We start from the raw sequence: 11,875 nt of genomic DNA, 5'->3' as shown, positions 1-11,875 counted from the left end.
TCATTGACTAAGTCTCAAAGCCAATCCTTCTCCCTTAAGTCAATTTCCAGAAGCGTAGTTAAGGCAATTTAGAAGGTTTGATATGTTTGGGACTTGCAGTCAATGTTCAGAAACAGGGTATTTTTTGGGGAGCATATCCTAAGCCTTTCATAGTGCGTATAAATCAAGTCGCTTTTAAAGTATTCCTCCATCACTCTAAAGCCATTCTTCACTTGAACGATTTTGTTCTCTAATCCCATCTTCCTGCTTGAGGGGAGCCAAATCACCCCGCTTCTTCTTTCAGGGCTCTGAGATGAGTTCCCTTCTGCGCCTGTCAATGTGTAGGGAAGGAAGGTACCTCCTTCCTTCTCCCTCGTTCTCTGACTGTCTTCCTCCCTCCGAGCCCGAGGGCAGGCATGGCAGAGATTGTGTGTGCAGTGTGCGTAGGAGTGCTTCTCCCCTCTCTCTCTCTCTCATCTCTCTCTCTCTCTCTCTCTCTCTCTCTCTCATCTCTCTCTCTCTCTCTCTCTCTCTCTCTCTCTCTCTCTCTCTCTCTCTTACTCTCTCCTCTCTCTTTCTCTCTCTCTCTTACTCTCTCCTTCTCTCTCTCTCTTTTCCCTCTCTCTCTCTCTCTCTCTCTCTCTCCTCTCTCTCCTCTCATCTCTCTCTCTCTCTCTCTCTCTCTCTCTCTTACTCTCTCCTCTCTCTTTCTCTCTCTCTCTTACTCTCTCCTTCTCTCTCTCTCTTTCTCTCTCTCTCTCTCTCTCTCTCTCTCTCTCTCTCTCTCTCTCTCTCTCTCTCTCCTCTCTCTCTCTCTCTCTCTCTCTCTCTCTCTCTCTCTGTGTCCTCTCTCTCTCTCTGTTTTCATTCTCAAACTCTGTCTCTCTCGCCATGTCTCTCTCTCTCAGCCTAGAAAATGCAATTTGTCAGAGGTCAGACAATATGCTGACCTCATCCGTGGAAGCAACCATCAGGTGGTCATTTCAGGGTTCATATTCTGCCCACAACGGGACACTGACCACAGGGAGATTGGCCTGTTTAAGGCCCCCGGCGCATGATAAACGCTGTCAATAAAGTTGGCCATATGTTGAAGTCTGAACGCCTGCCAGCAGCTCACATCGTTTGGAGCTGCTGAGGGAAGCCGTGGCAGAAGACTGAGCTGCAGGGGATTCTGGGAGATTTATGACAGGCGTATAGAGGAATCTGTTAAGTCATGCAACTGCGACTAACGACTGAAAAAATAAAACATGCCGCGTGACTTATTCCACTTCTCTCCTTCATGCGAAGATAATCACCTGGACTCTGGCATGGATGGGGTGTCAGATTAGAAAGTCTGCAGAAAGCAGCACTCACTCATTGTTGATTCAGCATGGGATTAAATGACTCCAAATGAATTCAGGTACCACAGGATATATTTGCAATTGAAAGAGAATTTTGGACATAATCCATTAATGTTTGTGTCAAGATTAGTTCAGCGTTCCAGATATTCTGTGTGTGCTTGTGCACATGGATCAGTGTGTGTGTGGGTCTGTGTTTTGTGCTTGGGTCTGTGTGTATGTGTTTGTGTTGGAAGGTGTTTGCTTTTGAAACACGGTGCCAATCCATCTGTGCAGGGTATTTTATATATGAGAGCTAGCCAGAACAAAACAGTGGCTGTATCTCTTCATTGTTATGGATGAACGCTGATTAGAAGAGGGAAAAAAAATACTTGAGACCAGCCAGGAGGAGATGCCAATCATTTGACCAGCTCAGCCATGCAGGTGGACTCATTATTCATATGACCATCATCATATCGAGATCAGGCATTTTTGTTCTCCAATGTCCACTTTCACCAGGATTCATTTTTCTATTTGTTTTCTGCAGCTGTTGATGAGCTTGCTAATGACAGAAGGATGAGAAGAGAGTCTAGATGATCATCCTTTAGTGTTGTTCGTTGTGTAGGTGTTGGTACTGTATATGTAAACTTCTCAACTCCAACTGATGTAAGATATAACATAACCATGTTTTTTTCATATGATCGCTGACTCCTATTGACTATTTTTACCTCGTTGTCCGTTTCAGGCATTTAAGTTCCTCCAACCATCCGTTAGATGGCGCCTACTTTCCCGTGTTCAGGATGCAAGTATTTTTGAGAGGGCTGTCATGCTGCCAACCTTGTGTACATGTGCCGTACAGGTGGAGCACTGCTCTAAGCATGCGCAATTGCACAGCTGTTTTAATTGATTGTTTTGTCTTGTTGGTGCATTTCAGTCGTAATCGATCCGGCATTTCCGCAATAAACAGTCATTGATAATGATGTAATGTAAACATGATGTAAACATGTTTCTTTTGGACTTTGTAAAAATAGTGTTACTAATGTGTTTTGGGGGTTTTACTTTTACAATTAATGCCACGGAAAAACAAAACAAAAACACTTTGTAGCATTGCCCCGCTATTCTATTCTTTGCATTTTGTCATGCTTTTGTTTGAACAAGTTGGGAGGGTATCAGAGCTGTCTATTGGCTAGATCTGATAAATACTTGTCACAAGTGCGCCACTATCCCATTCAGTGGACACACCTGTCCAAGCCTCATGAGACAGGACGGAAGACGTGAGTCTTTCCACTCTGACACGAATGAGACACACCTGCGAGATGTCCTGGCTGGAAAGCCGGCAGAGATGCAAAGTGTGCAGTTGAGTTGTCGAATTGATGGCCATGGACGGAAAATGGGAGGAAAACATGACGAACTCAACTTTTGATAACTTTATTACTGAGCGAGTAGGACATAATGCTTCTAAGCTGAGTGATATCCGCGACCCGTTTTTAACGGTAAGCTCCTTAAATATCATTTTTTACCACGTTATTGTCGCTTAGATATTTTTCGTAAACTTTATTGCAAAAATATATATTAGGTATGCATGTATTTTAAATTAAATAGGCTACGCGATGTGGTCATAGATCACATGACGCAAATTTCTTTAGGTTTTATTCCTATTCCCTATTTTGGTGGCTTCTGACAACAACAAAAAAGTGACGTTGCAATACTTATCCTTTTTACTTTTTCCAAATGATCCTTTAACTTTTTATACTGTCAGAGAATGTTTTGACTATTCAGGAAATGCCTACTGTCTTTTTCCAAAGCTTTGTTGGAGCAGGAAGTTACTGATCTCTGCCAATCTGATAATATTAAACCAAGGCTTACAGTTCTGGAGTGGCTGGTGCTGGATGTTTGTGGGATTTACATTCTACAGTACATCCAAATACATAATCCTCAATCTCTGAATATTTTTTGTTTCTTTTTTTGTTTCTTACTTTCTGTCTTTTCTTCCACCATGATAATCTCCTAGCCTCCTTCACGTTAACTCTCTGTGTTCTCTGAGGCACGTTTCTGTGACCTCACCAGGCCTGGGAGAATAGAACCAGTGTGTGTGTGTGTGTGTGTGTGTGTGTGTGTGTGTGTGTGTGTGTGTGTGTGTGTGTGTTAGAACAGGCTGTCTCTGAGGCATCTCCACACCACTGGTCCCCACTGCCCTCCTACCTCAGCCTGCCCTAGTTCTCTCCACGCTGGCTGTCCATTCCCAGAACCCTCCATCCCCCCTACCTACCATCAGGCCATCCCAGGAACAGATCAGCATTGTCAGGGACAAAGGGAAAGCCTGTCTCCCTGGAGAATGCCCGGAGGGAAGGGAACATTGTTGTCACTCCGTCAGTTGTCACTCCTATGACAGCGTTCCATCACTGTAGTGAGACCACAGAGGGAGGGACGGAGGGAGGAGGAGGGGAGAGAAAGGGAGAGGTTATATATAGAGAAGGGGAGAGATGGACAATAGGTATGTGTGGGGGACAAAATAAGTGTGTGTGGGGGACAATAAGTGTGTGTGGGGGGGTGTATGTCCAGAATGCACCAGCCATGAAAGTGTGACACTTGTGGGATTATGTTGAGCTCTCCAAGACACACAGGCACTCACACACAAGTACCTATGATTACATTTTCTCAGGGTGTTTTCTAAGTAGTAAATTACCGTGTTTAACAACAGGAGGAAAATATTCTTAATCATCTACCTAGGACCAGTGGTAAAAGTAAACAGTGGACCAGTAAAATAATTCCACTAGAGAAAGAAGATTAAAATATCAGATTGCTTTCCAGTGGTTCTCACACAGTCTATTGTTCCTATGCTCGTATCAGTTGTTGGTAGACCTTACAGTTGAATTTAATGTTGTACAGTTAGTAAGTTGTTGATGTGTATTGAGATAGATTTTCAGCCCACAGGTCCTAAATTAAACATTAATGAAGTGTTAGGTTGTTCTAACATTAGAAATCACAGTATAACTATGTGATACTGCAGCATCTGTGTTTACTGTACTCGCTATTACTGAAATGTTGACTGTGAATGTGAAGAATGTGTTGTCTCTGCTGTACTTCACTGTGCTATACTCTACTGTAAGAGGAACAGGATGCCCATGTGACCTTAAAGGACCTGCCTGACTGGCAAAGTGGGTAATGTTTGCCAAGCAAGCAATGCAAGACACTCCCAATATGCCAGCCTGTGCCCTTTGTTTGCACTTCCTGAAACAGGAAAACTCTCTCTCTCTTTCTTGCTCTCTTAAACTCTCTCTCTCTACCTCTCTCTCTCTCACACACTTGGAGAGATTTATTGATCTTGGTCCTTGTGCTGCTGGTGAAATGTTTGTGTGTGTGTGTGTGTGTGTGTGTGTGTGGGGGGGGGGGTTATTGTGGTTGGATGGGGGAGGGGGGGTTATGGATGAAGGAGCCTCTTGTACTTGTGAATCACCTCCCTAGACACAAGCTGGCAGGAGTTATGGTCTATCTATCTGCTGAGGGAGCATCTGTGTGGAAGGTCTAGTTACACGCACGCATACTCAGGAAGGGTACACGTAAACACAAACAACAACACACCATCACACACCTTTTCAAATCCATCTACGGGCAGCCACACCAACCCTGGCTTGAGGTATGTCTTCTCCAGGGAACTCATCTTCGTGGTACAGTCGGACCGTGAGAACAAAACGGAATCTTGTAACAGTGAAGAATGAGTTTGTGTGTGTGGGGAGTTTGTGTGTCTAGTCTGTGTTGTGTTTTTGTGACTGTTGTGTGTCTGGTGTGTCTGTGTTTGTGTGTGTGTGTGTGTGCGCATGTGCGTGTCTACCTCCTTCACTCTGTCTTCATAATGATTCTTAATGGGGAACCCTGAGATGCGTGTCGTTGCCCCTGTCTGCTTCACAGTGATTGAGTTTTCCTCTCAGGTATTCAACCCCCCCACCCTGAATTACCCACCTCTGTTATATTTACCCAGTATTGACTTGGCTGCTGGGTTTGTTTTAATGCTGGGAACCTGGTTTCTTTTACACACTGTCTGAATTGCTCTCATAAGCTCTCATTTGTGTTTCAGCAATTATACTGCAATTATAATTCACTGAATGATGTCTGCAAAATTAGGTGAATGTTTCCCTCTGGAGTCAGAGAAGCTCAACCATGGTGTGTGTGTGTGTGTGTGTTAGATTGAGACTGAACTGGGGTGTATGCCTCTGTGTGTCTGAACCATGATTGTTGATAATGGAATGATGTGGATGCCTAATGTTTGTGTCTAATGGGGTGTATCAGGATGATGGTCTGTGTCCGAGGCCTGTCAGTGACACAGGAGGAAGTGGTGTGTGTGTGTGTGTGTGTCTGCGTGCGTGCGTGCGTGCGTGCGTAACTATCAACACAGTTACTGTCCTCGATAAGATCAAGAGGATCTGTGTCATCTTTCTTAATGGAAACAGCAACAGTACTGTTTTCATGCACGCACATTGTCATCATATCCCTCCCACTGGCCAGAACAGCAAGCCATATTGATGTACTAATGTTCTCTGTTGTTGTGGTGAGCAGCGGGGAGGGTTGTTGGGGTGTTATGGGGTGTTTATGGAAAGTGTTGTCTTACACATGTTTGTTGTTGTTTTGGCCTTGCAGACTTATCTCGTGGGAATCCTCGTCTCTATATGTGGGAACTTCATTATCAGTGTTTCACTGAACATACAGGTGAGGGTGTGTTGGTGTGTAAGGATGTGTTATAAGTTTTATATATATATATCAAATCCAGTAAAAAAAAAATATATAGTGTGTGTGTATATATGTATACACACACACACACACACACACACACACACACACACACACACACACACACACACACACACACACACACACACACACACACAATATATATATAAATATATATATATATTGTGTACCCATGTGTGGACTTAAGTAATTTCATGTATATCAATTATTAACTATTAATTGTATGTTTATGTATGTGTGTGTGTTTTTCTGACTGTGCTCCCCTGACAGAAATACGCCCACATGCGCCAGTCTCTACGAAGCTCCGAGCCATACTACACCTCCGTCCTGTGGTGGTGTGGCGTCGTGCTCATGGGCGTCGGAGAACTGGGCAACTTTGCCGCCTACGGCTTCGCCCCCGCCTCCCTCATAGCCCCTCTGGGCTGTGTGTCAGTCATCTGTAAGCCCAGCCTGTTAACCCTACATCACCATGTTTGTGAAACCATCCCCCTTTGAAGCTGAGCACTGGATTTGAAGCCTTGGGTAGCCCACATGGGTTCCTTTCTCCACCCAGTCAACTTTATAACATCATAAAAAATGGATGCCAACTAAAGGTCATGGTGGTGGCCTCCTTCCACCCAATCAGATGGCTTTGTGATGGTGACTGAGTCTGTTCCTAGCCAGTCAGACAGACTTGGCAGGTCCTAGTGCCACTAGCACCTGTTCAGAGGAAACCTTGTAATGGCAGGTTAAATATTGAGCCGGTACAGGTCACCTTCCTTCTCTCCTCCTTTCCTTTCCCCTCCTCCCCATGATGACTCATGTTTATTAATGACAGCTATTAGCAGACCTGGCAGGTTTTGTTCAGTTGGGAGGCAGGGGGGAGAGGGGGGAGGGGGGGGGGGGAGGGGGGTTGGTTTATCAGTACTGAATACTGAAACATACTACAATACTGGGTGAACAGGAAGACATTCAAAGTCGCATGGCTCTAAAGGGATGATGTCATCCCGGAGCCTGCGTGCTCCGTGTCTCTCTGGCTCTGCTTAGCCGAGGCGTCGCGTTCATCTGAGAATGACGGTTCTCTCAGCGGATCGACTCTCAGAGGGAATACACACACACACACACACACACACAGGCGGAGGCTAAGATCATGATGGGTGATGTGTGTGACAGGATCCTGGTTCCCCCCCACCCATCCACCACTTCTCGCTCCGCTGCTCCGGCCTACTTCACTGTGTGTATTATGGCGTTGCCATGGTAACTCGTTAGTCCTGACCTGGTCTCTGAGGTAAAGGGAGGAGGGCTACATGTGAGGCGTTGCTACTGGAGTGACTGAATTATAAATATGGGAGATATTATGTGTAGGGGCCATATCTACCTGTGCAATCTAATACACCTATGCACAGTTCAATTGCATCCATTATTGACAGACCTCTTCTAGAAGATTAGATTTCTAGGAATTATTTTTCTAGGAAGATTTAGCTGTGCTACATGCTAGGGCATGGTAATGACTTTGTTTCTCACCTACAGCCAGCGCTGTCATATCTGTGGTGTTTCTCAAAGAGACGATCCGTGCCTCCGACATCATCGGTAAGTAACCATCACATGACCCTGACACCATCCACAGCCCGTTGTCAACCAGAGGGAAGGACTCCTGAACGGAGAACGGTGATTTAAGATGCTGTTGGTCCCTAGCTGTCAAGAAACATTATGTTTGACATTACTTGAAATGAGGCCTTGGAGCAGAGAGAGTTAAGTCAACAGGAGGAGTTTTGTTTGTTAGCGGTGATGTAGCTGGCGTCTGGAGGATTCAAACCAAACATTTACTCTTCAGTTTACGGCTGATTAAACAGTGAAGTAACAAAAGGCAGTAATGTGATCCAACAAAGACAGTAATTGTGTTTGCCGTTAATGTGTGTGATCACTGCGTTCATGGAAGGGCCATTCACTCTTAGGACCTCTCTCACACGGGTCAAACGTAAATGTGCAGGAATCGAACCAACAACCTGTTGTCCCCTCAGGCGGTACTCTGGCGGTGACAGGGACGTACATCCTCGTGACCTTTGCCCCCCACGCCTCCACCCACATCACCGCCAGCCTGGTCCAGAGGTACGCCATGAGCTGGGCTTTCCTGATCTACGGGGTGAGTGCTTCTCTGACTCCGCCCCCCTCAGGGCTTACCCAAAGTCTCCCAAATCTCTTCCTGTTTACCTGAGGTGTGCTCCACCTGCTACAAAGTAGGATGACTGGGTGTAGATAAGGTTCTTATGACGCAAGACTCACTCAAGACTATTCTTGAGGCTAAAGTGATTGGCGTTGCGTAGAGACAAACTTACGGGCAACATATGTTAGTTCTCCCTTTTGGGAAGGATCTTCTTTGTCATAGAGAGGAAGCAGTCCTGGATACTCTGTCCTGTCATCAGTCACGTGATCTCTCAGTGCTGCGAGGCCCGTGGTGTCGACTATGTCCGTCTGCCTCCTATGTGATCCTCATTCTGCTCACAGTCACCCATTCGTCTCCTGAACCATTTCTCAAGTCGCTTCCACACCCCAGAAATGTGTCTGTGTTTACCATGCCCCTAAGAGTACCGAGGTGCTGAAATAGATTTGAATGACATCAAAAGAAAGACAAGAAAGACAAGAAAGACAAATGTGTGGTTTGAACAGACGGCAGGAAATCAGCAGATGGATGTTCGAGCACTGCAAACTCCTGTCTTCAGCCCCGGTGACAGGGGTGATGGATGGGGGTCTAAAATAAGACGCTCTTTTCCAACCCAGGGGATGAATGGATAAACGAATGGATGCCTTCAGAATCCTCATCAGCTCTCTCCTCAAGGAGCAGGAAACGCTGATGATTCGTTTAGAATAATGCAGGGGAGAGACCGATGTTGTCCTCACATCCGCATGACAAACAGAAGGCTGGCTCCACCCGTGTGGGAATGACTCCTTCTGAATATGAAGCACACCTTTCCGCCATTCTATAGTGTATAAGGGTGGTTTAAGATTATACCACGGCTTTTCATACCTCTGTATTGTCAGGGAGGTCTTTGGAAACCATGAAAAGAAACCATGGAAACGCATAGAGCAGGCCAGATATGGGATCTCATGTACCTCTCACAGAGACTGGAGGATGATGGCTTTCTGTATTTCTGGCATTCACCTGTTTCTGGTGCCTCTGTCTGACCATGTTTTATAATAATGGTTCCTCTAATAGCTGAGTACGGCTACCGAACTCCCAAGGACAGACTGGGAACCGTTCTCATTAACGAAGCGGGACAATCATTTCATCTCTCGGTCAGGGCCATTTGTTTCAATTAGAGCATGGTGTTCGCTGCCCAATTTGTTACGCTGAGGAGACGTTCATGCCTGGTCGAGGTTGGAGACTACAGGGGAATTTCAATGTAATTCCAGAGAGTGTTGGCAGGGCCTGGAGGGTTTTGGTGTGACGGGGTCACACAGTCCCAGAGAGGGACCATATCTCTGACTTGACAGGAACTTGGAAGAAGTGGGGGTTTTTTCCCCCTGTATTTCATTCATTTTTGTCCTTTTGCCTTCTCTGTTCTTTTTGCCTCTTCTCCTCTACCCGACCCATCTTTCCCTCGTCCTTTCACTACTACCTCTCTCTCTCTTCCCCATCTCACTCCTACTCTTCGCTTGACTCAGTTCATAGAGGTCCTCCTGTTTTGCATTCTGCTCTACCTGTACAAGGTCAGCAAGATGAAACACATCGTCATAGTGATGCTGCTGATCGCTCTGCTGGGTAAGATCACACGGTCAATACCAGAGTCCATCACAGGACCCTGTGCCCTTCAAACGGGCTCCATGTCAATGTTTAATGGTCACATGGTCTCATCTGGTTGCAGCCTCTCTGACAGTGATCTCAGTCAAGGCGGTGTCTGGGATGATCAAAGAGTCTGTGAAGGGCTACATGCAGCTTACCTACCCCATCTTCTACGTCATGCTCGTGGTCATGGTGGCCTCCTGTGCTTTCCAGCTCAAGTTTGCCTCTTTATTTGATTTAATTCAAAGAAATGTATAAAGAACAAATATTATGTATGGTTTCTCATTCTACTGTGGAACCATAATTTGATTTAGTCCAATCTTGAACCTTACAACGCTGTCCCCTGATATAAAAATAATAATGTTTTTTTGTATTGGAAGAAATGGAGTGTGCAGAAAAAAAGGATACTGTGACCTTGTCAGTGTAAAGCTGCATTTTAGATTTACGATGGTTCATAAATTCACAGTTTGCCCCTGTAGAGAAAGGCCATGGTTTATTCATATCACATTGGAATAGACGTGTGTGACATTTGTGACTTATTTCTCTCCCTCTCTCATCCCAGGTTTCTCAATCAAGCCATGAGAATGTTTGACGCTACTGAAGTCGTCCCCGTCAACTTTGTGTTTTTCACTGCCAGTGCCGTTATAGCAGGTATGGACAATCACAATATCACACTCTCTGATTATGGCTTTCGGAAATAGTATTGTGTTGAGTATCATACCACATCATCAATATATTCTTCATCCATTCATTTAAATTTGTTTTTCAGGAATAGTATTTTACCAGGAGTTCTATGGATTGGCTTTGTTAAACATATTCATGTTTCTTTTAGGGTAAGTGAGCAATGAAGTAAGCAAGTTAGCAATCAAACTACCCAAATGACTGGGACCAAGCCCATTTAGAACTGTTTGAATCCATCTGACTGTAACCATAGAGATATGATAATGAGCCCTGGCCAATATTGTAATTCTGAGTGTGATGTGTGTGGGTGTGTCGACTGCAGCTGTCTGCTGTCTTTCCTGGGTGTGTTCCTCATCGCCAGGAATAGGCCAAAGATCAAAACACCAGACCGCAACTTCATAGCTATGGGCCAAATCCCTGGTAAGTAGTTAGTTCACTCCAAACACACAGTATGTCCTCGTAAACTTCACTTCTCTTTAGCCATTTTAAGGAATGTTGGCTTCCCTCGAGTGAAACACAGAACACATCAGTATGACGTATGCTTTATCTTACCTAAATATTTGCGTTACATCAACCAAAATCCAAGTCCAAAACCTAAGTCTTGTGTGGTAAAAAAAACAGAGCTGAAGAGATCCTGTCTGCAGTAGAATCCTTCAGATTCCGCATGTAGCTGGAGAGGCTAGACACTCTCTGGATCTCCAGCAGCGCTGTGTTTCTGTCTGGGCCTCGTATGGGCTGCTCCAGACTCTCCTACCAGACAGGTGAGAAAGGGAGGGATGTCAGTCTGGTGTCCTGAGACAGATGTTTGTTTGTGTCCACAGGCAGAAGACAGACGGACAAGGTCCAGCCAGAGAGCACGTACGGATCGCTGGCGGCCAAACTGTGTAGCGGAAGCGAAAAGATTGAGGATTCGTAACTTCAGCACTACTAACACTCACACAGTTAAACGCAAACACATCCACCACAGACGCAGTTAGCACCCAGTCTTTCCTCCTGGGTTGACTGGTAAGGAGCACATGGACAACCTGACTGCGGACAGAGGAGAGAAATACGCTCTGATGCAACAGGAAATACTGGAGAAACCTCAGGATCAAACACATTCACCAATGCAATCCAATACTCTGGTTGAATTTAGTTTTTTTGCCCTTCATGAAATTGCACTCATGTTCCTGTTAGCAACTTAACTCACCTCTGGATATTCCTCTCTCAGAACTAAAGCACGTGGTTAGATAACATATGTGTTTAGACTCTTGTCAATTCAATACTTTTTTTATAAACTGTGATTATTTAAATGTCTTGTGAGTGGCCTGAATGCAACTTGGCAAAGCCAGAGCACCAGTGCCCTCTACTGGTATAAATAAACAACTAACGCCGATGGACACTTCTGTATTTC

General features: G+C 45.1%; 1 protein-coding gene across 1 annotated transcript; it reads left to right on the top strand.

Annotated features, from left to right (window-relative positions):
* The first annotated feature begins 2,519 nt into the window (after nt 1-2,519).
* Nucleotides 2,520-11,867, top strand: LOC134023226 (NIPA-like protein 2). The gene is made up of 11 exons (XM_062465175.1): nt 2,520-2,788; nt 5,931-5,999; nt 6,312-6,480; nt 7,551-7,610; nt 8,042-8,163; nt 9,684-9,780; nt 9,884-10,019; nt 10,364-10,452; nt 10,571-10,634; nt 10,805-10,902; nt 11,304-11,867. Exons 1-11 carry the CDS (start codon nt 2,669-2,671, stop codon nt 11,396-11,398), a joined length of 1,119 nt encoding a protein of 372 aa, XP_062321159.1. The 5' UTR covers nt 2,520-2,668; the 3' UTR covers nt 11,399-11,867.
* Nucleotides 11,868-11,875: the final 8 nt, after the last annotated feature.

This window comes from Osmerus eperlanus, chromosome 7, assembly GCF_963692335.1.
Source record: "Osmerus eperlanus chromosome 7, fOsmEpe2.1, whole genome shotgun sequence".
NCBI classification, from domain to species: domain Eukaryota; kingdom Metazoa; phylum Chordata; class Actinopteri; order Osmeriformes; family Osmeridae; genus Osmerus; species Osmerus eperlanus.
This window is presented reverse-complemented; position numbering and strand designations above follow the sequence as displayed.